This window comes from Entamoeba dispar, genomic scaffold (assembly GCF_000209125.1).
Source record: "Entamoeba dispar SAW760 scf_1105229462071 genomic scaffold, whole genome shotgun sequence".
Classification (NCBI taxonomy): domain Eukaryota; phylum Evosea; order Mastigamoebida; family Endamoebidae; genus Entamoeba; species Entamoeba dispar.
Genome location: NW_001855009.1, coordinates 44,416 through 71,868, shown reverse-complemented (window position 1 = coordinate 71,868; position 27,453 = coordinate 44,416). Strand labels below are relative to the sequence as shown.

Below are 27,453 nucleotides of genomic sequence, written 5' to 3'. Positions count from 1 at the left end.
ATTACTTTGTTATTTAATAACAAAAATATTATTTAATATTTTTGAATCTAACAAAAAGAATATGATTGAATTATTTCAAGATTGGAATTTAAAGACATAATGGATGATTTAAGTTTCAGATTTGAATATTGTAAATCCAATAGAGGGTGTTGCTCTTCATGTAAAACTATGCTAGCTGAAGGTAAGTTGAAAGTTGGGATGGAGGTTGTTTCTTCGAGACATGATGGATTTGATATTGAATGGTATCATTTAGAGTGTGTACCTGCTCAGTTTAAAACAATAAAACTATCATCAACTAAGGGATGGGATGTGTTAAGATGGAAAGACATTCAAAGAATAAGACAATCCTGTATTGATGACCTTAAGTTTAAAGATGGAGAAGAAGAACAACTTAAAGAACTTAATACAAAGTATTGGGAATCTAAAAAAAAATTACAAAATGTGAAGCTAAGAGTTCAAAAAGAGTTATTAAAAGAGAATCACATTAACATAGATACCAAAGCTGATAGTCAGACTATTTTAAATGACTGTACAGAAATTCTTACTTTTGGGATTTTTGGAGCTTGTCCACAATGTCATCAGAAAACTTTAAAAAGTAGTCTGATTAGAGTTGTATGCCATGGTAACATCAATGATTTTACTAAATGTACTTATGTATCAAGTGACATGAAAACCGTACCAAGATATAGAGTTGAGGTTAGTGAAAAATTAAAGAATGCTGATAAAAGTAACGTGTTAAAAAACTGGGAATTTCCTGATAATTATCCTAGTGAAACTATTCCACAAGAAGATATAAATGAAAACCAAAAAGAAGAAGGGTTTGATGAAGAGGATGAACTTCCAGAGAAAATGGAGTTATATGGAATGTATATTTACATACAAGGAAATAAAACCCATTTAAATAAAAGTATAAAAGATATTCAAAAGATTATTAAAGAGCATAGTGGTAATGTGTGCAAAAGTATTGTTGAAGCTTCTGTTTGTTTATCAAGCAATCAAGATATAGAAGAAGCCAAAACCAGTGGAATTAGAGATGCAAAAGAGATGTTAACTTGTCTTGATATTTCATGGTTAAATGAAATCATTAGTCATAAAAAAGATTTTATGACATTAAGAAGTAAAAAAGGAGTTGAAAAATATTTATGCGAAGGAACAAGTTATAAGACACCTATTGTCAAAGAGAAGTATTACAAACCTAAAGAAGTAAAACGAGAAACATTTAAACCAGTAGACGATTCTGATGCTATGAAAGTTACACAAGAGAATTGGTTAGGAATAGGGACTAGCGTATATGTTGTTGATGACCCAATATTTGGATGGACTGTGTATAATGTGATGCTAACAAAAACTGATTTAAGTACAGGAATAAATTCTATATATCACATGCAAATAGTTAGAAATAAAAAAAAATTTAAAATGATGTTTGAATGGGGAAGAATTGGTGACAAATTAAAAAGAACATATAGAGAAAGTAAAAAGCCTAAAGAATTAATTAAAGAATGGGAAGAAAAGTTTTTTCAAATGACTGGAACTGAATGGAATAGAAGACATGAATATAAAAAAGTTCATGACAAATATTTTTGGCAAGCATTTGATACAGGCAAAGATGCTTATATGGCTAGACATACAATGACTGAAGAAGAAAAACAAAGATTAAAAAAGAAAGCTGATATTATTCTTTCAAAAACAAAAGAACACCAAATTGATAATAAAGTGAGTGATTTAATTCAAATGATATTTGATAAAGATATGATGATTAATGACCTTAAAAATTCAGGGATAAATATTCATGAACTTCCTATTGAAAAAATAAATATAAGTCAAATGAAAGAAGCATTAAGATTATTAAATGAATTATCTAATGTTATTTCTTCAGAGAAAGAAGAAAACATATCTGAAAATGAGTTTAATAAGAACAAACAAATATCAATTAGAGATTTAACTACAAGGTATTATTATATGATTCCTCATATTTTTGATCGTGGAAATATTATATTAATTGACAATGCTGAAAAAGTGAAAAAAGAAATTGAACTAGTTGAAACAATGTGTGATATTGCAGAAGCAATTCAATTAATGAGTGATGATGAATTACTTGGATTTGATGAAGAAACAGAATTATTCTCACATTATGATAGTTTACAAACAAAAATTATTGCTTTAGATAAGAACTCAGAGAGGTATAAATTAATAAATGAAATGTTTAATAACAACCAAGAAATATCAGATTGGCGTTCACCAAAGTCTGTTGAAGAGATCTTTGAGATAGATAGAAATGGAGAAAAAGAACGATTTGAACCATATGTGAATGACATAAACAAACAACTATTATATCATGGAAGTAGATTAGCAAATTTTGTTAGTATTTTATCAACAGGATTAAAAATTGCACCACCAGAAGCTCCAAGTAATGGGTATAGATTTGGTAAGGGTATTTATTTTGCTAATTGTGCAAGTAAATCACTAAGTTATTGCACTACTAATGACGAAGGTAAAGGGTGTATTTTATTATGTGAAGTTGCTCTTGGAAGACAATGGGAAACTCAAGAAGATAAGTACATGGAAAAACCACAACCAGGAACAGACTCTACTTATTTTGTTGGACAAATAGAACCAGATTCAAAAGAAACTATTAAACTAGAAAATGAAGTAAAAGTTGCAAAAGGAAAATTAAAACCAAAAGTAAGTTCAACATTTGGATCACATTCTGAGTTAATAGTTTATAATGAAGCAAGAGTACGGATCAAGTATTTAATTAAATTTAAAAATTAAGTTGAAAGTTCTTTAGAAAATTCTAAAAGTTAAGGGTTTCTATTATTAGATTTATAAAAACTAAAAAAGACATTATTGTTATTATTCTTATGCTAAATCAAGTTTTTCTTTTTATTTCTTGTTGTTTAGTTGGACATTGTCTTGCACAAACTAAATATATTTGTCAGGTTAAACAAAATGATCTTGTTAATATGTTTTTTGAAGCAGAGGATGAAAGTTGTTACTATAAAAAAGAAGGGAATAAAATGTATTATATTCAACTTATGAAAAACGATAAAGGAGAAATGAAAGCGTATCAAATTGAACAAACGAATTCAAATTATTGTACTGATATTATTAATAGTGATGAATATTTATTAGACCCTTTTATTCAATGTGAAAAATCAGGATCAATTCCTAATTATGATGTAAAGGATTTTATTAGTGTTGATGACTCTTGTTCAGATGCTTCTCCAGTTTATTTGACATTTTATTATTTAGTCAATATATTAATAAATGGTAAAATATACAAAAAGACTTCTAATCAATTTGTAAAAATTTTTATTGATTCTAATGGAATTGCTTCAGAAATAGAATCTTTTGAATTTAAATGTTATTCAGATATTGAAAGTAGGTATTATCATAGTGTTTCAAATAAAGAAAATGTAGAAGAATATTATTATATCATTGCTAAGTCAAAAACAAATGAAATTCAAAGAGTTGGGCATTCTACTAATGGAGTGTGTTATCAACAAGGAGATAAATATATTAATTTTGAAAGTTCATATTCATTAGAAGATGGAAAATTTAAAGATATTGTGAGTCAATGTGAACATAGTGTAAGTGATTGTAGTGATTCTTGTTCAAATAGAATTGATTATGAAAGAACGAACCCAAACACTTATCAATCACCAGAAACAAAAATTATTTATCAATCAAGTTCTAAAAGTGAAAGTGGTAAAATAGTAGAATATATTTATGAAAATGTATGTGCTGACTCTACAATATATAGAACTGAAGTTAGTGGATTAACTAAAATAACATTTACTGATTCATTGTGTAATTCTGAAAGAACAATGACTGTTTATAGTAAATGTTATTCTACAATGGGAGATAATTATATTGTTTGTTCACCAAATTGGGCTTATGTTGGAGATGAATCTAAGTATACAGCATATTCAATAAATAAATGTAGTTTAATCAATAACAACCTTTATGGAAAGGTTGTTTCTGAATCAAATAAATGGTATCTTAAAACTGGTCCTACAATTTCTTCATGTGAAGTATCTTCTTCTGAAGTAAAAGTATTACCTAACAAACCATTGAGTGATGTTATTTCTACAGAGATATTATGTATTTCTAAAGAATTATGTAATAAAGATAGTGATGGATTAAAAACATATTATACTAGTACAATTGATGAGTCTACTAAATACTCTATTGAAAATGGATATTTAGTTAACAACGACCATAGTTTATCTTATCAATGCCATTCTATTATTACTAAAGAATCAACAGTATTTTATATACAGTGTGATGAAAAAGATTCATTTGTTCACTTCTATTATTTAGAAAACGTTTTGTCTTATATTGAGTACACAGCTGGTACTTGTTATAAAACATCTACTATGACATCAGTTCAAATAATTAAAAAAGTTGAAGGGGCAGTAAAACAAGTGAGTTATACTCTTCATGAATTTGGAAATACAAGATGTCAATCTATTCCAATATTTAATAGTTCATTAGAGGTTAATCAAATTAATACTCAACAACCAAAAGGTAATGTAAAAGCAATTTCATTTGATGTAGAACAAGACCAATCAAGTTGTGTTAGTAGTTATGAACCTGAGGTATATACACAATATATAGTAGGAGAATGTATTGAAAAACAAAAATACTCTAAAGAAAATAACAAATTAGTATTAAAGAAATATTCAGATAATGAATGTGAAATTGAATTATCTACACTTTCTTCAAAAGACTGTAATAAATGTTCAAAAGGAGAAACAAACATTTATGTTAATTGTTGTGTAGATGCTTTCCCAGACGATTGTCCAAATGAATCAAATTCAACTAAATATAAAGGAATTATTATAATACCTTTTATTTTACTTCTATTAATGATTTAAAGTAAAATGTTCAAAGAAAAATAGTAAAATTAAATTAAAAATTAATTTAGATATATTTCTTTCTTCTTTTTTTAAAAGAAAGTTCTATTGATTAAAAGCTTGATACAAACAAAGATCATTTCGAGGTATAGTTACAATAGATGTTGATTCAACTAACTTACATAAATAAGAATTGACGTTACAACCACGTATCGTTAAATCTTCTTTACCCATAATAAATTTATTTTTGTAGAAGATATGAATTATTCTTTCAAGTTGGAATCCACGTTTAGAACGTTTTGACATTTTTGAGTCAAAGAAATATCCTTTTTCTATTAAAATATCAATCAATAAATTATGAATGAAGATTCGTTTATTTTTTTCTAATCTCCTAGTAGTTGTTTGTTTATTTTTTCCCTCAAAATGATAGTCATCAAAATTTTGACGACAATGTTGTTCTGCTAATGAAGAAATATCAACCTCCTCTTTCTCAAAAATTAAGGCTTTAATATTTGGTAATGACATGGTAACTGTTGGTTGTCTTCTTCTTTTTTCTAAGGTAATTGCACAAAACTGATTTAAATAACATAACAACACTGCTTGTTGAAATGCCTCATAAGATTTATTTTCTCTTTTCTTTTCAATATATTTTGGATGACTCCAATGAATTTTTTTTTTACCATTATCAAAATATGTAAATTCTTGTTCTTTTGGACTATACCGTCCAATAACTTCATCAATAGGAGAAGGGAATGACTGCATGATTTAAAATACTGAGTTCTTGTCATTTAGTTTAGTCTTCCATTTTTTTGAACCTTTGTTCAAAAATAGAAAATTCTGTTCCTATCTTCTTCTTTCTTTTTCCTCATTATTCTTAGGATAATTAATTCTTATTTTAAAGTTGTTTTCTCTGAGATTTCATTTAATCTAATATATTTTATTTCAATAGAAAAATCCCGAAAAACTACTACACTTCCCTTAACAAAATATCATTTACTAAATTATTTTTAAAAAATTGCTATTTTTAGTAGCGGAAGTCACCTAAAAATAAAAAGCTGAGTAAAACCAGAAAAATTACTAAACCCTAAATCTATTTTTAATTCGTTCCAAAAATACTTTATTAAATATTATCATTTCTTTATTTTAGGGGTAGAAGATTACAGTTATTTTTTTATTATTTATTTAGTCGGTTATTAAATTCACATTCAATTTGGTGGAAATATAAAAAAGTAATACAATACCCCTTTAAAAGGAAGGAAAAAATCTAAGAATTAACCAAATGTTATTTACAATTAACAGATTTTGAGATTAAAACTTTTCAATCTTAAAAAAAACGAAAAATATGGTAATGAGTCGAAAGAATACAGTGACACTTAGTATAGAAGAAATGATTGTTGTTGTCTCATATTTCAAAAATACTTACCTTTCTAAACAAGTGATATTTATTAGTCGAAAATATAAACATTTCTTTGAGTATTTTAAAATAAATCCTAATGATAATATTTTATATTTTCCACGATACACTTCACAACAATTATTTTCAATTAATTCTTTAAGAAAAGAAGGTATGGTTCAATGCATACAGAAGTGTAAAGTAACACTTGACCAATATTTTTTGTTAAAGAAAAATAATAATTGTTATGATGAAATTAACACTGTTTATTTAACAAAAACTGATATGAAAAATAAAATTTATCTCCAACAATTTCAATCTTCTTTACATTTTGTTATTGATAAAAATTCTGGGAGTGAATTATCTCAAAAATGTATTAACCTTTGTAATTCTATTGTTGGTATTGATGATTATGCATTTGCTTCTAGTCAAATTAATAAAATTATTATTCCTAATACAACTCGATTTATTGGTAATGCTGCTTTTATTGATTGTACTTCTCTAACATCAATCCATCTTTCAAATACTTTAAAAATTATTCCAGATATGTGTTTTTATAATTGTTGTTCTTTAAAAATAATTCAACTTCCATTATCATTAATAGCCATTGGATCAAATGCTTTTTATAATTGTATTAAACTAGAAAATATATTAGGTGAAATACCTTACCTTATTGAAATTGGATCAAATGCTTTTTATAACTGTCGTTTATTATCTTATATTTCTATTTCTACTTCTTCATCTTTAAAACAATTACCTCAAAATTTATTCACCGATTGTAATTCACTATCATCACTTATTATTCCAAATTCAGTTTCTTTTATCTCAAATAACGCCTTTGAAAGCTGTGGTATTATTTCTTTAATTTTACCATCTTTGTTAAGTTCTATTCAACCTTATACTTTCTCAAATTGTTCTTCATTAGAAAAAATAGTACTTCCTTCTTTAATTACATCAATTGGTGATTTTGCTTTCAATAATTGTATTAAACTAAATACTATTAATCTACCTTCATCTATTAATACACTAGGAATAGGTACATTTTTTCATTGTATTTCATTAACTTCTTTACAATTACCAAAAACAATCACTTCAATAGGAAAGTTATGTTTTTGTGGATGTTGTTTATTAACTTCTATATCTATTCCTTCTTCAATATCAAAAATAAAATCTTCTACATTTCTTAATTGTGAATATATCATGCAAATAAATTTATCTTCTTTTTCTATTAAAAAAATTGGCTCTCATTGTTTTGAAAATTGTAGTGCATTACGGTCATTCTTTATTCCACTAACTATTATTTCATTAAATAATAATGTTTTTTCAGGATGCACTTCATTAACATATGTTAATATTCCTTCAAGTGTTTTAAGTTTACCTAATCATTTATTTGAAAATTGTTATCATTTAAAAAAAATTGAAATACCAACAGGTATTACTTCAATTGGTACACATTGTTTTTTTGGCTGTGCACACCTCATATCATTTCAAATACCATTACTTGTTCATCAATTAACTGATTATACTTTTTATGGTTGTAGTTCTTTAAAATCTATTATAATACCTACTTCAATCACTTCAATAGGTATGTATTGTTTTAGTAATTGTACTTCTCTTAGTTCAATAACAATTCCTTCTTCAATCAATAAACTCTCATCAAATTGTTTTTCTAATTGTTCTTCATTAACTTCTGTTTCACTTGCTCCAACAATCACATCGTTTAGTATTGACTGCTTTAAACAATGCACTAATCTTAAATCTATAATTCTTCCTTCAAAATTAAAAGAAATTCCTGATGGATGTTTTGCTGGGTGTTCTTCTCTTACAACAGTTAAAATCCCAAAAGGAGTATCGTATCATGACAATGTATTTGAAGGGTGTTTGAAAATGAAGAAAAAACGATAACCATCGATTGATTTTAATCTATCTTTACTTATAATTAAATATTTTTTTAATAGTTAAACTCATCATCACTGTAACACTGTTGTAAGAACTGAACCGCTTTTTCACTTCCTAATACCTTAGCTTTTCTCCAGAACATACATGCAAGATTTACATCTTTCTTTACTCCAACTCCTTTCATGAAACATACTCCAACTGTTACAATTGCATCAACATAACTTGATTTGCATAAATTCAATAATATTTTAATTGCATAATTAACATCTTGGTTCTTTAACGAATGAATAGCTAATGCGTATAACGCTCGTTTATCTTCCATAAGACATGCTTTATGAATTAGCTTTAATCCTTCTCTTTGATTATTAGCATAAATAAATCTTCCATACCATGACTCAGCAACCCAATACCCAGCATCAACTGCTTCTTTAATCAATGATACTGCTTCTTCTCTATTTTCGTGTTTGATCATCTTTACACACCCAACATGAAATTTAGCAAATTCATTACCTAGTTTCATAGATAATTTATACATTTCAGCTGACTTAATAGAGTTTTCATATACTCCCATTCCTTTTCTATAACACATCCCAAGATGAAATGTTGCAACAGATGAATTTCTCTGAGCCAATAAAATTTTTGTTGCAACTTCATAATTATCTTTTAACTTTACACCAAAATGTCCATATAACAATCCAATTGCTAAATTTACGTCTGAGTGTGTTTTTGAACATCTTGACAATGCGTAATTCTTTGCAGCCTCATGTAAATTTTTTTGTAACCCTATTCCAGTATATTGCATAAAAGCAACATTAAACCTTGAATAGGGTAGACTTATACTATTTTGAAATAATATAGCAGCAATACGAAGGTTCTGTGGTATATGTTTAGGAATCCCCTTTAAGGTTACTACACCTAAGTTATATGTTGCATATTTATCATTATATTTATATCCTTCAAGTAATAAGTTAATAGCTTTACCAGGATCGCTTTGAATTAATGCAACACCTAAGTTATTACATGCAGCAACAATATTGTTTGTTATAGCAAACTTCCAATTAGTGATGGCTTTTTTAACATCACCTTCAATCATTTGTAGTACAGCAAGATTGTTACAAGCCATAATACATCCTTTATTCATTGCCTCCGAATATTTTTCTTTTGCAACGTATTTATCTTGAATACATCCTATTCCTCTTTCTTTCATTAAACCAATGTTGTTAATTGAATTTACATCTCCATAGCGGGCTCCATATTTAAAGAATTTGTATGCTAATTTCTCGTTTTTTTCTACTAGAATGCCTTGAAAATAACATGAAGCTAATTTAAAAAATGTTTCCGGACGAGTTTTATCTGTTACTAAGATCTTCTTACGTTCCTCTTCAGTTTGTTGTTGTGGAGAATAAAGAATCATAGGACTTTCATAAAGGAAGTTAGACATTATAGGTTCTATCCAATAACTAAATTTATTAATAAGTTTCCATGAATCGGCATCTTCTTTTTCTCTAGGATTTCTATAAAGATTTAATTTTTCTAAAATGTGGATTTGGAAAGAAGGGGAATAATGGCTGTCTTCGTTATTTTCTTCAATTCTTGGTTCAGCCTCTTTATTTAGTTGTTCTTCTACGTCAGCATAACCACTTGTTTTAAAGTCTAACTCTTGTTCAGGGTCATCAATAATTTTTTTTATTTTATTACTCTTTGCTTCGTCCATAATTATTACATGTTTACGAGGTACTTTCTTTGCATAATTCATGAAATATGATAAGTAAACTACTAAGGAAAATTGTTCCTGTAAATTACACATATCCTCTGCAGTTATTAAGGGTGGAACACCAAATGTATTCTCTGCATATTCAAGACAATGTTGTATCAATTTTACTGAAGTTAAATTATTAAGATTAGGAAATGGGTTGTTTGTTTCTGGTTGGAGTCCAGCAAGAAATTGATTAAAAATTATTCCATCTACCCAGGACAAACTAAGATCTATCACTTCTTTTCCTGTAACACCTTGCACCATATCAAGTATTTTATCTATAGCCTCTTGAATTGAAGAACATTTTAGTTGATATTTTAAAAACATTTTTATAAGTAATGGAGTAACAGCTTCTGGTACTCCTAAAGTAAATCTTTCTGCTGAAATTTTATTAGCCCCATCATAGACAATGTTAATAATTTGTTGGTTATTGTTTATTTTATCTGCAGGTGTTTGTGGTAATTTTATTGGTTTAGAGGTAATATTATTAAGTTTATTAAATAAAATGGTTAATAAGACACCGTCTCTGAATGAAGAATAACTAACCTTTTTTTCGTCACATAACTTTAGTGTATAGTTAAGCCAATTAGTAAGAATACAGATATGTGGATCTTCCATTCAATTTATGACAATTAAAAAGTTTTTATTTTCTTTATGATTTTTATTTCTTTTTATCTTATTTTGTGTTATCAATTAGTAATTTTTTTGGTGGTTTTTATTAATTTTCTTTATTATTCTTATTCTATTTATTCCTTTTTCCTGTTTACTCTTTTCATTCACACTATTTTTTTACTCTACATAAATAATATTTCTGTTATATATAACGAATTATAATTAAAAATAAAAACCTTATTTTTATGTTTGTTTATTTCCTTCTTTTTTAACATCAATGTTTCAAATTGTTATATTATTAATAAAATTAATATCGTAGTTTTGTTGATTGTTATTGGCAAATATGATAGGTTATTGGTTCTTGAATGTTTTAAATTTATTCTTCTTCAGAACCTTTTGAGAATATTGCCATAATATCATTTAAGAACTAATAGATTTAAAAGAAAAAGTATGTACCTCACTTGTTAATGATAACCAAGTTTACAAAACTTGACTTATCATTAGAAAAAAATAATTATTTTAATCTGAATTAAAACGAATTATTTTTTATTTATAAAAATTTCTATAAGAGTTTATACGGACTTTATTGTGGTACATCTCTTTTTTATTTTTTTGTAATTACTTTAATTGGTATTAACAAGAAGAGCTACTAAATAACTTGTGACAGTATCACGACTCATACTAACTATTAAATAAATATTTAGAGAGACTAAATTTTTGTTAAAAAAAATTTAACTAGTATTTAAAATATTTCTTATTTCATTCAACGAAGTAGTACCAAAACCAATAACTTTAAAGGCAATAGCGTTTGGTAAAACATTAAATGGGGTTAATTTATCAAGTTTAAACTATTTTCAATGAAAGAAACTTTACTTTCACAAACATTTGCAAAGAAAGAATAAAACAATTTCTATAAAAAAATAACAAATAAACTATAATAAAAATAGTTTCTAATTTAAAAATAAATTTTCAAATAAGAATGTAAAAAGGAAGTAACCGCTACTCTTATATTTTTTAACAATAATTATTTTTAATGAAAAATTCAAAAATATGATTTAAATTTATATTTTTATCTCTTTCTTCTTCGAGAACTTTTTAGTTCAATCTTTATGCAAACACACCAATTCATTTCAGTAAAAGTTGAGAATGTTGGTTACAATCACAATATTCGCGTAACAAGACATTACAGCTCTCCTGAATCTCTATTAAAAGAAATTAACCAAAACTTCCAATTCTCTTTTGATAATATAACTGAAATTACTCCATTCAAAGACACACCTAATAGTTCACCAAATCCTCAAACCGACTATTATCCCTCTCCGACAAACTCTTCACTTTAAGTTGTACTTTTTAATTTATTAATTCTCGTTGTATTGGATTTTATTTTTTTTTTAAAAAAAAAACAACAAAAAAATATATAAAAATATTTTTTGTTATTTTTAAAATTCATTTAGAAATTCAATACAATATCAGGAAATTCTAAATTTTCTGGAAGTTGTTCCTTTTCACTTGAAACTGATATAGCAAGTGTCATTGTGTTGTTTTTATATTCTTCATGTTTCATCTCTTTATAAATTTCTTTAAATGTTTGTTTACTTCGTTTAATTCCACTAGGAAGATATGAACAATAGAACAATGCACCACATGCAGTAATTGAATCAACTTCAAGTGGATATCTCTTTGAAATTTCTTGACAGAATTGTTCTATAGTACAGTTTCCATCAAACTCTAATTTATCCCAAATAGATACTTCTAACCCTTCACAAATTTTTGTCTTTTTAACTGCTTCTGGTTCAGTAGCATCCATATATCCTATTGCTAAATTTAAGAATGAACAATGATATGCTTCTAATGGTTTCTTTTCAATAACTTTAATTAATTCAATGCATTGTAATCCAGATACTACAGCTGTAGTAGTAATCATTGCTGGTATAATTTTTCCTGCTATTAATTTTGTTTTTAAGAAATCCGCTGGTTTAATACAATAATTTTCTGCTCTTAAATTACTACATGCTGTTATAAATTGAATATGATGATTATTGTCATCGTCTTTTTCAAATTCTATTGGATTAACTTTTGGAATTTCTTTTCCTTTTATTTTTTCACTAAGTTCTTTAATTTCTGTTTCTGGATCTTCTGTTTTCTTTTCTTCACTTGTATATGTTTTTAAGGAATATGCATATTTAATAATTTCTTCATTACTTATTTCTTTTTTAATTCCATATATCTCTGCTCGAAGGACTGATGCTGAAATAATAAATTCTTTTGCATATTGATTATCAATATTAAATGGATAAATATGTGGGAATCTTTTTGGTGCATGCCAAAATGGTATTCCTTCATCAGTAATTGTATTTTCTGGGAAATTTGTAATGAGTTTTTGAATAGTGTTAACAAAGTTAATATCATATTTCTCTCTTGCCCATTCAATACAATCTTTAAAATTATGTGGAACTTTACTAATTCCATTTTCTACAATCAACTTTAAATTTTCTAATAAAACTAATGGACTTTCTTTCTTTAATGTTTCTAAATAACTTTCTCCTTGTTCTTTATAATTTTTGATTGGTTCAATTTCTGTTTTAAAGAATCCTTCAAATCTATCTCTTGCCCATTGAATTGTATGGTCAATTTCATTAGGGAAATTATGAAGTGTACACATTGGAATACTTTTTTCTTCTGGATCTCTTACTGATCCTGTAGAATATGATTGTGTTATGTGTGGAATAATACTTTGTGTATTTCCTTTAGTTCCTGTTGTTCCTCCTTCAATCATAGCAAGTCCATATTTGACACATTGTGCATCACAATACATTCTAGCTTGTACATTATCTAATGCTGTAGTAACACTACTTAATGATTTGAAGAATTTCTTAGTAAAAATATTTTCTGTGGCTTCTCCAACTCTAAGTTGATAATCTTTGATATGAATTTCTGGATTCATTATTTTAACTGCTTCACTTGCAACTTTAGATTTTGGTTGATTAATGTTATTATTTCTGAATAAGAATTGTCTTGATAAATTAGACTTTTCAATATTATCATTATCTGTAATATGAATTAATCCTTTTCCACTACTCAACCCCATCATTGCCCATGTCTTTAATACTTCACATCCAATAGCTCCTGATCCGACAAGGAAAGTTGTTAAATCTTCTATCTGTTGTTGAACACTTTTCCCTATGATATCAATTTGTCCTGAATATCTTCCATTATCAATAAATTCTTCTTTTGGTAATTCTAAATATTTATCTGGAAGAATTTCAAGACAATCATAAAACATATATTGACAATATGGTGTGTATTTTCCTGATGCTGCTTTTAATACTTCTTGTGCTGCAATTCCTCCAAATGCTGTATCTAATGGTGAGAAAAATCCATTGTTACAATAACAGAAAATCTTAATGATATTTTCATCCAATTCAACCTTAAGTTCATCAACAATACTTTTAAATTTCTTATAATCATCTTCATCATGACTTTTTGGACTCATTCCATATTTATCCATAAATATCATTAATCCATGATATAATCCTTGGTAACCTCTTAATCTTTCCATTTTAGACATATTAGTAAATGTAATTTCTCCTGGTTCATTTAATCTTTCTTTTAATGCTTTATAATGTAATGTAACAGTTGGTTTAACTTCAGTAACTTTTCCTCCTTTAATATATTTACCATATTGATTTAAATCTCCAACTTCAATTGAATATGCTGTTCTTTTAGTAATTTTAAATGTTTTTCCTCCATTTTCTGAATAATTAAGTCCAGGTAATCCAATAAATTCATCAAGTTGAACTTCATTTCCAACATCTAATGTACAGAAATTTTCATCAATAAATTGAATAGTATTTCCAACAACTTCATTAACAATATAAGTTAATGGTGTTTCTCCATTTGAATCAAAAACAACAAAATTATCTCCAAAATCATTAAAAATCATTGTAAATGGTCCTCTATTAACTGCATAAACCATTTTAACATTATGCTTTCTACATAATTCATTAATCTGAATAGATTGTTTTTCAGAAAGTAAATAACAAAGAACAATAATATCATAATCATTATATAATGATTCATCTGTTAATTCTCGTTTTTCTACTCTAACAGGAACACTATTATTTAATTCTTGGAATTGTTTGTATGTTGATTCACTAATACAATGTCCAATATGTTCTTTTCTTAAAAAGAAATTTGTTCCTAAATCAGCTAAACATGCATTTCTATTATCTAATAACCCAACTGATTTAACAGACATTAATAACACATTCTTTGTAATTTCAGCACCCATTCCATTTAATCCTGCAATCAATACTTTTGTATTCATCATTTTAATTTGAGCATCTTTTCCAATAGTAAATAGTTGTCTTGATAATACAGCTTCATCAATTTGTTGTGTCATTTCTATTTATTTAGTTGTTTTATCTTCTTTTTAAATATTCTATTTTTCTCTCTTTCTATTTTTGGAATGACGTTTTTGTTTTTTGATTCATTAATTTTCATTAAATAGTTTTTTATTATTAAAAAGTAAATTATCAAAATTCACTTAATCCTCAGAACTTAAAATTAAAAGAAAATGTTATTAAAAACAATGTTATATATAACATAATAAAAAAAGAAAAATAATAAAAAGAAAATAGGAAAAAAATAAGAGAAAAAAGAACCCTAAACTATAAAAAGGAAGAACCAGAATAAAAAGATAACCGGAATGGACGCCAAGCAACAACGTGGTGAAAAAAGACAATTCGGAAATAGAAGAGGAGGAAGAGGAGCACCAAGAGGAAGAGGAGCTAGAAAAGATGGAGCTTCAGATGGATGGACACCAGTCACCAAGCTTGGAAGATTAGTTAAAGACGGAAAAGTAAAGAGTATTGATCAAATCTTTGAATTTGGTATTAAAATTAAAGAATATCAAATTGTTGATCATCTTCTTCCAGGTCTTAAAGAAGAAGTTATGACTATGCAATCAGTCCAAAAACAAACTTCAGCCGGTCAAAGAACCAGATTAAAGGCATATGTTGCTATTGGAGATCACAATGGTCATGTTGGACTTGGAGTTAAATGTGCTAAAGAAGTTGCTGAAGCCATTAAAGGAGCTATGATCCAAGCTAAATTAGCTATGGTTCCAGTTAGAAGAGGATATTGGGGAGCTACTATTGGAGAAGTTCACACAGTCCCATGTAAACTTACTGGTGCATGTGGTTCAGTCCGTGTCAGACTTGTTCCAGCCCCAAGAGGAACTGGTATTGTTGCAGCACCAACACCAAAGAAATTCTTAATTCTTGCAGGTATTGAAGATGTTTTCACTCAAACTACTGGACACACCAAGACTCTTGGTAACTTTGTTAAAGCTACTTATGATGCTGTCAGACAATCATATGGATTCCAAACAAAAGATTTATGGAAAACTGGAGGAATTAAACAATCACCAATGGATAAGTATGCTAAAATTCTTGCTGAATCCAAGAAGAATTAAATTTTAATCCTTTTTGTTCTATTTTTTTATTTTTCATTATTGTTAAACAGTATTTTTCATTAATATTTTGTTTTATTTATAAATTTTTGTTTTTTTTTTAATGAATTGTTTACAACCTTATTCACATTTATAACCATAATGGAGTTATAAAATGTCATTTTTGTACTTATTTTGTTTAAGTCTTTAATTAGTAATGGTTGAGTTTGGAATGAATACATTTTCATTAACATTACCAATTTGTGATGTTAATTCAATTGTTTGAAATTTCTTTTTAAATTTGGTACAATAACACTAGGGCGATTGATTCTTTATTTTTGTCATATTGTGTTGTTACTTTTCATAACATTACTTCTTGAATTTATTGGTTATGTGATGAAATTAATTCAACATTCAAAACAAAACTTTTCAAAGAAAAACGAATAAATTATCATTCAAAGTTTCAAAAATTGTGGTTTGAGAATACTTCTATCTTCTTTCATTAAACTTTCCATTGGTCTCCAGAACTGAATATCTCTTCCATCACCAGATGTACCAATAACATATGGTATTTCTGGATTCCATAAAGCATCAAATACTTCATTTAAATGTCCAGAATGTCCAAATAAAAATTCTGATCCACCATCATCAGCATCATTCGATGTTTGGTCTTCTCCTACTTTACTCATATCATAGATTCGTACTATATGATCTTTAGATGCAGTACAAACAAACCCTTTATTAATTGAACTGAGACAACAACAATTAATTCCATCTTGTGGACCAAACAGATGACAAAGTTCTTGATTTGGTTTTCTCAGATCCCAAAATCTAACAAAACCATCAATTCCCCCTCCAGTAATAAACAGTGTTGAATAATTTGGATCAAATGAACATGCATTAGCATCTCCTTCATGTGTTTCTTTAAACTCTATTTCAGTCTTTAATGTACGATAATCAGTAATTAATGCTCTTCCATCCTCTCCAACAGATAACATGATTTCACTTTGATTATTCCAACATACATCGTTTATAGAATCATGCACATTTTTTATTGAAATTCCTTCTGATACTTCTGTGTTAAATATATGAAGATTGCCTTCTTCACATACTGTAAATGTTCCTAAAAGAAGATTTGACCAACAAATACCAAACCCACCTCCAGGAGTACGTTTACATGGTTGTGGGTCAGTTTCATTAAAATTATATATATAACAATTCCCATCAGAAGATGTTGTCACACAAATGTTTTTGTCTTGTGGCATTGTTCTTATTCTTCTTACATCTCCTGAATGTGAAACTAATGCAATTTCATCAATACGATCACTACAATTAAACTCACCAACCATCCCATCTACAAACGGAGATGGTTTGACTATTCCTAATGGAATAGAGGTAAAAGCTTTAATTACAAAAGCATTTTCTCCATTCGTTCCATAAACAAATTCTTGTTTGGCAATATCATTATTTCTCTCTACAATATTTCCCCAATCAAATGTAGTGCTATATGGAAATGATGTTTCATAAGTAGTTAAAAATGAATAGAGATAAATAGCATTAGATTTCCAAGTTTCATATTCACGAGCAATTTTAGCAGCTTTTTGTTGAATATTAACATCCTCTTCTTCCATTTCGTTATTATCAATATCTTCTTCCATTAATTCTTTCATTTCTCTTTTTTCTTCTTTTTCTTCAACAAGTTGTTTTACATGTTTTTCAGTGTCATTTGCAACTTCTTCTATTATTTGTTGAAAACTCTTTGAAGTGTTTGGTTGATGTGTTTCAATTGAATATCCATTTGTATTAATTTTAGAATCATTACCAAGATTTACTGGTTGTAGTCGTTTTCTCTTTGCAGTACTAGTGTCATCCATTCAGAGTAAAGGTGAGTTAATTAATGAGATGATTTTTGAAGGAATGAATAATCATTTTAAAGTGATGTGAGAGTAATTGAAGAAGTCATAAGAATAAGACTGGAAAATTGAGGAAAAATGGGTAAAATTTTAATTAGATAAAATTGATTAGAATAATGGATAAAAACAGGAAGAAAAGAGTATTAAGGAAGAACAGACCGAATTGAGAAATAGTAAAAAGTATAAAAAAAAGAATAATAAGAACCCTAGTATAAGGAACTATAAAACCTAAAAACTAAAGTAAGTAGAACTCGGATCGATGGGAGCTTATAAATACATCAACGCCCTTAATAGAAAGAAACAAAGTGATGTCTTAAGATTCCTTAGACGTATTAGATGCTGGGAATTAAGACATCTCCCAAGAATTCACCGTGTTGCACGACCAACTAACCCAGAAAGAGCTAGAAGATTAGGATATAAACCAAAAGACGGATTTGTCATTTACTCAGTTAGAATTCATAGAGGAAACAGAAAGGTTAGTGCCAGAAAAGGTATTGTTCACAGAAAGCCAGCTTGCCAAGGTATTCATAAGATTAAGAGAGTCAAATCACTTCAAGCCATTGCAGAACAAAGAGTTGGAAAACACTGTGGAGCTCTTAGAGTTCTCAATTCATACTTCATTGGACAAGACTCAACTTACAGATTCTTTGAAGTCATTCTTGTTGATCCATTTAACGCTGCCATTAGAAACGATCCAAAGATGAATTGGATTTGTGCTGATAAACAAAAGAGAAGAGAAGCTAGAGGACTTACTTCAGCTGCTAAGAAATCAAGAGGATTCACTGGTAAAGGAAGAAGATATAACAAGATTGGTGCTGGTGCTCGTGGTAATTTGAAGAGAAGAAACCTTCTTCAACTTAAGAGATACAGATCTTAATTCAATTGATTATGATATTAATACATTTTTATATGTTTTTAAGAGGAGAAAATTAAGTTGACTTTATTTAAAAATCCCTTTTTGTTCAGATTGGTTATTTTATTTGTTTTTAATAGTGATTTATTAATTTAGAGATTTATAAAAAATACTTATGAAACAGAAACAGGTGTATGAGTTGGGTTAATATTATTTTTCGAATTAGGTAGAAAGAGTGTGGTTGCTTTAGCAGTAACCTTTGCTTTTTTGGTTTTAGTATTATCTCTCTTCAATAATGCTATTCATACAAAAATTTCATGGGTAAACATTTCTTTCAATATCTTAGAGGCTTATGTGAATGCTTTCAGGGATCTTTTAAGTTTCTTTAATCATTGACTTAAATATTATTGATTGTTGTTATTATTGTTCAACAAATATTAGAAAAAAGTAAAGCAAATAACAAAACACTTTTACTTAAGCATGTGGTTTTTGTTTTTTATTAGTCCAAAGACCCCAAAGAGAAACACCAGCAACACAAACAACTTTGAATCTAACACCTGGAATATCTCCGACGGCATGTCCTCTTCTACCGAAACCAGAAATTAAAACTTCATCGTTTTCATTGACATAGTTGAGTGAACCATCACGTGGAACAAAAGCAGTGATTTTTTTACCGTTCTTCAATAATCTAACTCTAACACATTTTCTAATACCTGAGTTTGGTTGTTTGGTTTCAATACCAAGTTTTTCTTGAACAAGTCCTTTGGCATGTGAAGCAGTTCCAAGTGGATTACACTTATATCTAGTAACAAGCTTTCCTTTTTTCCATTCTTTATCAGCCCATTTGTTAGCTCTTCTTTGAGCAAGCATTTTACGAGCAGCATGAAGACCCCTAGCCATCACTACTTGAAAATTAAAGAAAGATCTAGGGTTCTTTTATTCAAATTTTATAAAATAAAAAACATTTCATCAGGGTTTTGTTTTTTATTTTTGTTATTTAATAAAGTTTTGAAGAAAATGATGTTTAACAAAATGAGTATCTAAAAAATTTATTTGATGAATAATTATTATCGACATAACAGTGTTTGGTTCTTTCTTTTAGTCTGATTTTATTTAAAACTAAATATAAATTTATTTATTAGTATGAAATCTCAGGATATTTACAAGAAATTAACAAATTAAGAGTGACACTTCACGAATTTAAAGATTCAAATGGTTTATTTGAAATATATATTAATGAATTAAAAAAGCAAAAGCAAGACTATGACGATGCACTTGGAAATCAACTAATGTCATTAGAATTGTTGAGACAAGAAATAGAAAAAAAAAAACAAATACTTAATGAATTAAATAATTGAAAGTTTTTTGGTTTTTTATTAAATGAAAATAATTAAAGAGAACTGAAAATGTAATATTAAAGAAAAAATGAATGAACAAGTGGTTTTGCCAAAAAGAGAATTAGGTGTAATTTCGTTATTAGCAATGATGTATGTTTCTTGTATTGGAGGTGCGTATGGAACTGAACCAATTATATCAAGTATAGGACCTATGTGTGGAATTATTTTAATGTATTTATTACCATTTTTTGTACAATTTCCAATGTGTTTATTTACAGCAGAAATGTCACTTTCAATTCCATCTAATGCAGGGTATATTACATGGTATTCAAGTGCATATGGAAGTTTTGGACAATTTATAACACCATTTGTTACATGTTTATCATTGTTTTCAACGTGTTTAGATTGTGCCGTATATCCAACATTATTTGTTAGTTATGTTTCACAAAAATTTATAACACCAAATGGATATCAATATTTAATGAAAATTTCTATTATTTTATTTGGATCATTTATAAATTTTATTGGAGTTAAATGTGTTGGAGTTGTTTCAATAATGATTATTGTAATGGTTATACTTCCATTTATTCTTTTTATTTTCACTGCAATACCATTTATGAATTGGAGAAATTTATCAACGTACTTACCTTATAACCATATAGACTTCTCTACCTTTTTTAGTGTCATATTTTGGAATTTAAATGGTGTTGAAAATGCTGCAAATGTTATTGAAGAAGTAAAAAATCCAACAAGAAATATACCACTATCATTATTTTTGTTAGTTGTGTTAACTTCATTTAGTACTGCAACACCATTAATGGCAGGTGTTGGACTAGATTATCAATGGCCAAATTGGAAAGAAGGTTCATTTATTCATGTAAGTGAATTATTACAAGCAGGGGTTTGGGGAAAAATAGTTTCATGGCTTTTATTTATTGGAGCTTTATTAACTTCAACTGGTTTATTATTAAATGGAATGTGTTTTACTGCAAGAAGACTTCAGGGAATAGCTAATTTAGGAATTAATGATTTTATTAAGAAATTATTTGGAAGAAATAATAAATATTTTGGAACACCTGATACTTCTATTTTATTGACTATGATAATTACTATAGGTTTTGCATTTACAACTACTTTTAATCAATTAGTTGGAGTATCAAGTGCTTTAAGTGCACTATTTTTAATTGGTGATTTTATTACATTCTTTGTATTAAGAATTAGATTTCCTTATTTAGACCGTCCATTTAAAGCCGGACCAACATGGTTAATGATTTTGTTAAGTTCTCCTTCAATATTATTTTGTTTATTTACTGTCTTTTATGGAATTACAACTGATTTAACAACAGTTATTGTAGCATTAACAATGATTCTTTGTTCATTTATAGTATCATTCTTTTTTGCTTTGTTTAGTTCAAAACAAATTGTCCCTCACCAAAATATTATAAATTATCTAAAAAATGGATATAAACCATTACCAAGACATAAAGAAGTTATTGTTATTGATGAACATAATAATTAAATTCAAATTTATAATTTCTATTTCAATTAAACATCATTAAATTATCTAATATTAAAAATATAAAAATAAATAGATTTAAGTAACAATTTACTTATCATTGATTTATTAATAATTTGTTACTCTTTCTCTTTTAAATTCTTTTATTTTGTTTATTTTATTTTACTAACATAAAAACCAATTCTTAAAAAACAAAAAAAATAAGACAAATTGATTGCTTATAAAATGAAAGTAATCCTTTATTAAAAAAAAAGTATTTATCATAAAAACGAGTTTTTTGAACTAAAAAGGTTTCAAAACCAAAATTTAATATAATAAACTCACAACTAAAAAATTCAAAAAAACAAATAAAATTTAATCATAAATTTTAATTTATTCTGTTTTTGGTCTTTCAGCAACTGGTGCAGCAGCTTGTTGTGGTTCAGGTCCAGAGTTACCTTTGAAGAAGAATGTTAAGATTAAAACACCAATCATAATAAACATTCCATACTTTTGGAAGAATGTCTTTGGTGGGATAATAACAGTTCTCTTACCGATAATTAATCTCTTTCCTGATTTTCCATAGGTACTAACAATAAACTTTGGGAATTTTGGATGTGGTATAATAATTTCATATGTATCATTATCAAATTCAACTGTTGATTGATATACTCCTAATGCTGATGTTGCTTCGAAGTCTGCACTGAAAAGAACATTCTCATTAATAAAAACTGTCATTGAATTTCCTTCTGCTTCAACTCTTCCAATTGGATCTTCTTGTACACCATCTATAATAGGAGAAATAGATATAACTCCATCAATAGTAGTTATATTATATGTAAGAATATCACTTGGATTTTCATAATCTCCCATATAATACTCAAATGTCCATTCTCCAAGAACAAACTCTTCAGTTTTCATTTCTGTTTTTGGTTTAGCAGCAAAACAATAAAGGGCAAATAATAGGAAGAAGAAAGTTCTCATTTAATTTTTTTAAGTTCTTTGTTTTTTATTTTTTATAATAAACCAATTTTTTTTTTACACGTTTGATTAATTTTTGATTAGTTTTTTTTTAATATTTTGTTATGACGATGATGAATTTTCTTTGTTTTTAATGAATTAGTTTAAACTATGTTATAAGTAACATAATTTAAATTATTTTAGTCAAAAATCATTTACCAACTGAACTAAAATAATCAAATTTTGAAGTTTAGTCATGACAAATATTGATATACAAAATATAAGTGAAGAATTAATAGAAAAACTTAAACCAGTGATGTTGTCATACCAAAACCAAAAAATGGAAGAGTTATATTTATTAGAAGAGCGTATTAAAAAAATTCAAGAAAGTAATGAACAAATAAAGAAGCTTATTGAAATTTATCAATTAAAACAAAAAGAAAATGAGGATTTAAAAAGTCAAGTCCTTAGTGCTCAAAAAGAATTAAATGAATTAAAAAAAGATCTGCATAATTGAATGTTTACATTTGGCCACATTCAGAAATGATACATTGAATTTTAGGTTGATACCTCTCATCTACAGCAACATTTTCTATCATTCTAACAACTTTCATTCCTTCTATAACTTGTCCAAAAATAACATATTTGTTATTAAACTCTTTTATTGAAGAACACGTTATCATAAATTGACATCCATTAGTATTTGGCCCTGAATTAACCATTGCTAATAACCCTGGTGCAGAGTGTTTTAAATCAAAATTTTCATCATCAAAATATTCTCCATAAATTGAAATACTACCACTGCCATTACCCTATCATTTAAATTAATTATTAATTTAAATTTAACTATTGTTAAACATAAAAAACCAAACATTAACTATATCCCCTCCTTGAATAACAGTATTTTTTATTACTCTATAAAAGCAACTCCCTTTATACCCAGTAGGTTTTCCATTATAAATAAATTGACCAGTACACATCTGTCTAAAATTTTCTACTGTTTTAGGACATACCTCTCTAAATAACTCAAACTTAATCCTACCAATAAGTCTATCCCCAACAGAAATATCAAAAAACACTATTGGGTTAATTGGGTCTTGAAAGGGATCAGATGCTTGTTGCATATTAATTGATAAATAGATTTTTTGTTATTAGTAATATTTGTGTTTTTTAGAAAAGTCAGTCATATTTTTAGAATGACTTTATATTTCAATAAAAAAATTGTAAAATAAAGAAAAGAAATAGAAAGATAAGAAAATGTCAATTCGATGAGGTTTGAAAAAAGGATATAAGAGAACTTTGAAATAAAAATAATCAAAATGGATTTGAAAGAAGCATTTGAAAATAAATTAGAAATTACAAATACACCATCTAAGTCTGATCCCAAAAAATTTAATGTCACTGCTAATTGGACTCAACCAAGTCAACTTAATAATTCTTATATTATCATTGGTCTTTATGCACATAAACGAAAGGATGATAAAAATTATATTACATATGAATATATAAAAGAAAGCCAATCTTCCTATTCATTTAAGGCTGATGTCCCAGCAGGATATTATGATATACGTATTTGTACATATTCTGGATTGACTCGGCTTGCTGTTTATACCCGTGTTTTCGAAGTTTCAAAATATTTTGTTGGAAGTTCTATTGACAATGACTTTACAGTTAAGGTTGAAAGAAACCAACAAGATCCAGAAATTTTAGTATCAATCAATTTACCAGCAGAAGATGGTGATTTTATTGGGATGTTTGAGTCTTCATGTCTTAGTATGAAAGACAGTTATATGATTGGGTTACGTCACACTATTTTTGGTGAAGGTAATCTTCAACGTTATTTTGATATTAACTTGAAAGAGTTAGGTGATACTACAGGAAAAGAATATCAAATAAGGTATTTTAGAAAAGAATGTGAATATCAAAATAAGTTTGATACTTCTAGAGTTCCATTCGCTTTTTCTGAACCATTCAAACTTTAATTTTTTCTTCTTTCTTCCTTTTTTGGTTTTATTCAATATCATAAAACTCAAAATAATCATTTAAAACTACTTCATACTTTACTTGTCCAACAATTTTAGAAAATAACAAAGTCTTCTCAGACGTTAAAAAGTTTATGTTTAGAGTGACTAAAAGAAATACCTAACTTTTCTTAAAAATATATGTCTTAGAATTCTTATGAAATGAAGAGAATAGATATTTTTTATGTTTTAATAATAAAGATAAAAATTTTGAGAAGAAGTGTAAGGATAATTTGACAAAAGACAAATATTATTTTACTATTCCAGTTGTTCATATTTGTTGTTGTGAATGTGTAATGAAAAGCAAAAAGTGTCCAGTTTGTAAAGAAAAGTATGTGATTATGTTGAGATTTTTAATGTTTAAATTCGTTTATTTTTTTATTACAAAGAAAAATTAATAAAAAGAACTTTAAATAGAAACAAACAGATGTCAGTGACCGATAAAATTCATGAAGAAAAGAAACCAAAAAAAAAATGGGACCTTGTTAATGAAGATTTTCTTAAATTATTAAAAGAAAAAGGCCAAAACATTTCTATTGCAATTTCTGATCCAACACAAGCACTAATAGTTGTTCCTCAAAAGGTTGCTATTGCAACCATTGGAAGTAATGACTTAGAAGACCTTTTAGCACAAAAAAAAAAGGGGACTTTTGAATATTCTAAAAATATTTGTATCAATCACTTAGACCAAACATTAAGAACTTGTTTACTCAAAACATCAACACATAAACATCTTCAAAAAGAATACAATATACTTGTTTGTGTTAAAGGAAATTATCAACCACAATTTGAAGAAATGGAATTTGATCCCGATGACTCTTCAACGTATATTAATAAATGTGGTCAAATTCCATTATATTTATTAGTTAGAGGAGATACTGAAAAAGAATTAAATCGTGGAGTCAACGCGATCAATGAAATTCTTAATGGAACACTAACAATAGAAATTTATCCACCATCTTTTAAAAATGAAGAAGATAAAACGTCATTCTATAAAAAGATTATAGGAAAAGATCGTCAGAACATTCAATACATTGAAAAAAAAACTGGTGTTCAACTTCTAGTTAAAGGCAGTGGCTCTGAAGAAGTTTATAATGACTCTATTAAACCATTGCACTTTGTTATTGTTTCTAAAATCCCAATTGCGCTTTTAAAAGCAAAGAGTCTTTGTGATAATTTAATATCACACATTAAAGATAAGTGGAATGAAGGAAAGAGGTAAAGTTGTTTTCTCTCAATTTAACTATTATTTATTTATTATAATTTAATTTACTATAATAATTAATACTATTACTTACTAATTAAATAATAATAAAAATATAGTTAATTTATAATAAAATAGTTATAGGGTTATAAAGAAAAAAGAACTTTTAAAAACAAAGGAATCAATGGTTTGTTTATTACCTCTTTATTTCAAATTTGTATTAATGAAATAACTCTTTCAATTACTTAATTTTATAGGCAACAAGATTCAGACAAACTCGTAGAAGAAGAGGACATGTCTCAATGGGTTATGGTCGTATTGGAAAACATAGAAAACAAAGAGGAGGAAGAGGAAATGCTGGTGGACAACACCATAGAAAGACTTGGTTCACTACATTCCATCCAGATTACTTTGGAAAACATGGAATGAGAGTATTCCATCTTAAAGCTAATAAATATTACTGTCCAAGTATCAATGTAGATTCATTGTGGAGCCTTGTTGGTAAAGATGTTCAAGCACAATACAAAAACGCTAAAGTAGGAGAAGAAGTTCCAGTTATTGACTGTGTAAAACATGGTTATTTCAAGGTTCTTGGTAAAGGATTCCTTCCAAAACAACCAGTCATTGTCAGAGCTAGATATTTCAGTGAAAAAGCTCAACAAAAAATTAAGGCTGTTGGAGGTGCTTGCGAACTTACTGCTTAATTGATTTCTTGTTTTCTCCTATTATTTTTCTTTTGTAATAAGATGATTTAGTTTTTGATAGTAAAATAATATTGAGTTACCTTTCATATAAGGTATTGAAAGGAAAATATTAACTTAAATCTAACAGAAAAAATTTATAACTCTTATTAGATTAGTCAAGTTGCTTCTTTATGGGCAAACCCAGAAAAGTCAATTTTAATATCAAATTCACATCAAAACAACAACTAGTATCTAGTAAAAACAAAATTTATGAAGAAAGTAGTAAGTATTATCAATAATTCGATAGCACTACTTAATTTTTTTGGAAATAAATTATAAAAAATTAATTAAGTATCAATAGAACTTGTGTTTATTATTCCTGGCTCAGTGGAGACTAATACAGTCACTGACTCGTTCTCTAGCAGCTCTACAGAGTATCTTGTATTGTAGAATCAATGTTCCATGACATCCATCATATTTTTAATTATATGGTTTTTAACTTCTTTTATGATGTTAATTTCGATTTTTAATTGTTTAATTAATTTAATACTTTCAAAATTTATTAATTGGTTTATTGAAATTACTACTGCAATTATTTTGACATCCTTTATTTTCTCTATTTTCATTAGTATATTTTTTAATTCCTTTATACTTATTTCTTTTCTTCCAATAGCCTCCATTAATATTGTAATATGCCACAATATTCATATCAAATAATAGATTGGTTTTATTCTTTTTATCTAGTACATATATATCTGGTCTTTTATGATATAGTCCATCACTTTTTGGCATTATTTGTTTGTTCCATATCATAGTAATGTCATTGTATTGGAACACTGTTTCATATTGATTTCATAGGTGATTTCATTTATATTTTGTTATTATCTAATATGATAATACCAATATTATCATGTTTTTCAATTTATGATTTTTTATGATAAATACATGATAATAGAATCTTTTCTATTGTTAATATTTTGTAAATACAGGCACTTTAATCTTTCATTTTTTAATAT

General features: G+C 27.2%; 15 protein-coding genes across 15 annotated transcripts, besides 30 other annotated features; 8 read left to right on the top strand and 7 right to left on the bottom strand.

Annotated features, from left to right (window-relative positions):
- Positions 1 to 43: part of a sequence feature (AT_rich) that runs on past the window's edge.
- A 56-nt stretch (positions 44 to 99) lies between these two features.
- EDI_070790 (poly [ADP-ribose] polymerase, putative) lies at positions 100 to 4,880 on the top strand (the record flags this gene model as incomplete). Its single annotated transcript, XM_001739243.1, has 2 exons — positions 100 to 2,747; positions 2,807 to 4,880. The coding sequence occupies 2 exons, from the start codon at positions 100 to 102 to the stop codon at positions 4,878 to 4,880; spliced, it is 4,722 nt and encodes a 1,573-aa protein (XP_001739295.1).
- Positions 1,398 to 1,418: a sequence feature (AT_rich).
- Positions 2,749 to 2,772: a sequence feature (AT_rich).
- A 16-nt stretch (positions 4,881 to 4,896) lies between the features above and the next one.
- Positions 4,897 to 4,938: a sequence feature (AT_rich).
- A 26-nt stretch (positions 4,939 to 4,964) lies between these two features.
- On the bottom strand, positions 4,965 to 5,621 carry EDI_070780 (uncharacterized protein; the record flags this gene model as incomplete). Its single annotated transcript, XM_001739242.1, has 1 exon — positions 4,965 to 5,621. One exon carries the CDS (start codon positions 5,619 to 5,621, stop codon positions 4,965 to 4,967), a length of 657 nt encoding a protein of 218 aa, XP_001739294.1.
- A 401-nt stretch (positions 5,622 to 6,022) lies between these two features.
- Positions 6,023 to 6,044: a sequence feature (AT_rich).
- A 157-nt stretch (positions 6,045 to 6,201) lies between these two features.
- EDI_070770 (uncharacterized protein) lies at positions 6,202 to 8,157 on the top strand (the record flags this gene model as incomplete). The annotated part of the gene is made up of 1 exon (XM_001739241.1): positions 6,202 to 8,157. One exon carries the CDS (start codon positions 6,202 to 6,204, stop codon positions 8,155 to 8,157), a length of 1,956 nt encoding a protein of 651 aa, XP_001739293.1.
- A 28-nt stretch (positions 8,158 to 8,185) lies between these two features.
- Positions 8,186 to 8,209: a sequence feature (AT_rich).
- On the bottom strand, positions 8,204 to 10,525 carry EDI_070760 (uncharacterized protein; the record flags this gene model as incomplete). The annotated part of the gene is made up of 1 exon (XM_001739240.1): positions 8,204 to 10,525. One exon carries the CDS (start codon positions 10,523 to 10,525, stop codon positions 8,204 to 8,206), a length of 2,322 nt encoding a protein of 773 aa, XP_001739292.1.
- Positions 9,827 to 9,848: a sequence feature (AT_rich).
- Positions 10,387 to 10,414: a sequence feature (AT_rich).
- A 22-nt stretch (positions 10,526 to 10,547) lies between the features above and the next one.
- Positions 10,548 to 10,678: a microsatellite.
- Positions 10,679 to 10,733: 55 nt separating this feature from the next.
- Positions 10,734 to 10,754: a sequence feature (AT_rich).
- Positions 10,755 to 10,809: 55 nt separating this feature from the next.
- Positions 10,810 to 10,833: a sequence feature (AT_rich).
- Positions 10,834 to 11,023: 190 nt separating this feature from the next.
- Positions 11,024 to 11,081: a sequence feature (AT_rich).
- A 148-nt stretch (positions 11,082 to 11,229) lies between these two features.
- Positions 11,230 to 11,272: a sequence feature (AT_rich).
- Positions 11,273 to 11,430: 158 nt separating this feature from the next.
- Positions 11,431 to 11,489: a sequence feature (AT_rich).
- Positions 11,490 to 11,524: 35 nt separating this feature from the next.
- Positions 11,525 to 11,592: a sequence feature (AT_rich).
- Positions 11,593 to 11,896: 304 nt separating this feature from the next.
- Positions 11,897 to 11,966: a sequence feature (AT_rich).
- A 3-nt stretch (positions 11,967 to 11,969) lies between these two features.
- Positions 11,970 to 14,921, bottom strand: EDI_070750 (ubiquitin-activating enzyme E1, putative; the record flags this gene model as incomplete). The annotated part of the gene is made up of 1 exon (XM_001739239.1): positions 11,970 to 14,921. One exon carries the CDS (start codon positions 14,919 to 14,921, stop codon positions 11,970 to 11,972), a length of 2,952 nt encoding a protein of 983 aa, XP_001739291.1.
- An 89-nt stretch (positions 14,922 to 15,010) lies between these two features.
- Positions 15,011 to 15,055: a sequence feature (AT_rich).
- Positions 15,056 to 15,081: 26 nt separating this feature from the next.
- Positions 15,082 to 15,217: a microsatellite.
- Positions 15,127 to 15,222: a microsatellite.
- A 5-nt stretch (positions 15,223 to 15,227) lies between these two features.
- Positions 15,228 to 15,995, top strand: EDI_070740 (40S ribosomal protein S2-4, putative; the record flags this gene model as incomplete). Its single annotated transcript, XM_001739238.1, has 1 exon — positions 15,228 to 15,995. One exon carries the CDS (start codon positions 15,228 to 15,230, stop codon positions 15,993 to 15,995), a length of 768 nt encoding a protein of 255 aa, XP_001739290.1.
- A 19-nt stretch (positions 15,996 to 16,014) lies between these two features.
- Positions 16,015 to 16,097: a sequence feature (AT_rich).
- Positions 16,098 to 16,426: 329 nt separating this feature from the next.
- EDI_070730 (histone acetyltransferase type B subunit, putative) lies at positions 16,427 to 17,845 on the bottom strand (the record flags this gene model as incomplete). Its single annotated transcript, XM_001739237.1, has 1 exon — positions 16,427 to 17,845. The coding sequence occupies one exon, from the start codon at positions 17,843 to 17,845 to the stop codon at positions 16,427 to 16,429; it is 1,419 nt and encodes a 472-aa protein (XP_001739289.1).
- A 298-nt stretch (positions 17,846 to 18,143) lies between these two features.
- On the top strand, positions 18,144 to 18,761 carry EDI_070720 (60S ribosomal protein L15, putative; the record flags this gene model as incomplete). Its single annotated transcript, XM_001739236.1, has 1 exon — positions 18,144 to 18,761. One exon carries the CDS (start codon positions 18,144 to 18,146, stop codon positions 18,759 to 18,761), a length of 618 nt encoding a protein of 205 aa, XP_001739288.1.
- A 450-nt stretch (positions 18,762 to 19,211) lies between these two features.
- Positions 19,212 to 19,637, bottom strand: EDI_070710 (40S ribosomal protein S23, putative; the record flags this gene model as incomplete). Its single annotated transcript, XM_001739235.1, has 1 exon — positions 19,212 to 19,637. The coding sequence occupies one exon, from the start codon at positions 19,635 to 19,637 to the stop codon at positions 19,212 to 19,214; it is 426 nt and encodes a 141-aa protein (XP_001739287.1).
- A 34-nt stretch (positions 19,638 to 19,671) lies between these two features.
- Positions 19,672 to 19,699: a sequence feature (AT_rich).
- Positions 19,700 to 19,843: 144 nt separating this feature from the next.
- Positions 19,844 to 19,878: a sequence feature (AT_rich).
- A 284-nt stretch (positions 19,879 to 20,162) lies between these two features.
- On the top strand, positions 20,163 to 21,593 carry EDI_070700 (amino acid transporter, putative; the record flags this gene model as incomplete). The annotated part of the gene is made up of 1 exon (XM_001739234.1): positions 20,163 to 21,593. The coding sequence occupies one exon, from the start codon at positions 20,163 to 20,165 to the stop codon at positions 21,591 to 21,593; it is 1,431 nt and encodes a 476-aa protein (XP_001739286.1).
- Positions 21,583 to 21,708: a sequence feature (AT_rich).
- Positions 21,709 to 21,917: 209 nt separating this feature from the next.
- Positions 21,918 to 21,967: a sequence feature (AT_rich).
- On the bottom strand, positions 21,963 to 22,553 carry EDI_070690 (uncharacterized protein; the record flags this gene model as incomplete). The annotated part of the gene is made up of 1 exon (XM_001739233.1): positions 21,963 to 22,553. The coding sequence occupies one exon, from the start codon at positions 22,551 to 22,553 to the stop codon at positions 21,963 to 21,965; it is 591 nt and encodes a 196-aa protein (XP_001739285.1).
- Positions 22,552 to 22,610: a sequence feature (AT_rich).
- Positions 22,611 to 23,050: 440 nt separating this feature from the next.
- EDI_070680 (peptidyl-prolyl cis-trans isomerase H, putative) lies at positions 23,051 to 23,653 on the bottom strand (the record flags this gene model as incomplete). Its single annotated transcript, XM_001739232.1, has 2 exons — positions 23,051 to 23,341; positions 23,402 to 23,653. 2 exons carry the CDS (start codon positions 23,651 to 23,653, stop codon positions 23,051 to 23,053), a joined length of 543 nt encoding a protein of 180 aa, XP_001739284.1.
- Positions 23,347 to 23,375: a sequence feature (AT_rich).
- A 195-nt stretch (positions 23,654 to 23,848) lies between the features above and the next one.
- On the top strand, positions 23,849 to 24,511 carry EDI_070670 (uncharacterized protein; the record flags this gene model as incomplete). The annotated part of the gene is made up of 1 exon (XM_001739231.1): positions 23,849 to 24,511. One exon carries the CDS (start codon positions 23,849 to 23,851, stop codon positions 24,509 to 24,511), a length of 663 nt encoding a protein of 220 aa, XP_001739283.1.
- A 214-nt stretch (positions 24,512 to 24,725) lies between these two features.
- Positions 24,726 to 24,762: a sequence feature (AT_rich).
- A 157-nt stretch (positions 24,763 to 24,919) lies between these two features.
- Positions 24,920 to 24,954: a sequence feature (AT_rich).
- Positions 24,955 to 24,977: 23 nt separating this feature from the next.
- EDI_070660 (uncharacterized protein) lies at positions 24,978 to 25,772 on the top strand (the record flags this gene model as incomplete). Its single annotated transcript, XM_001739230.1, has 1 exon — positions 24,978 to 25,772. One exon carries the CDS (start codon positions 24,978 to 24,980, stop codon positions 25,770 to 25,772), a length of 795 nt encoding a protein of 264 aa, XP_001739282.1.
- A 14-nt stretch (positions 25,773 to 25,786) lies between these two features.
- Positions 25,787 to 25,891: a sequence feature (AT_rich).
- Positions 25,892 to 26,056: 165 nt separating this feature from the next.
- On the top strand, positions 26,057 to 26,458 carry EDI_070650 (60S ribosomal protein L27A-3; the record flags this gene model as incomplete). Its single annotated transcript, XM_001739229.1, has 1 exon — positions 26,057 to 26,458. The coding sequence occupies one exon, from the start codon at positions 26,057 to 26,059 to the stop codon at positions 26,456 to 26,458; it is 402 nt and encodes a 133-aa protein (XP_001739281.1).
- Positions 26,459 to 26,778: 320 nt separating this feature from the next.
- Positions 26,779 to 27,453: a repeat region.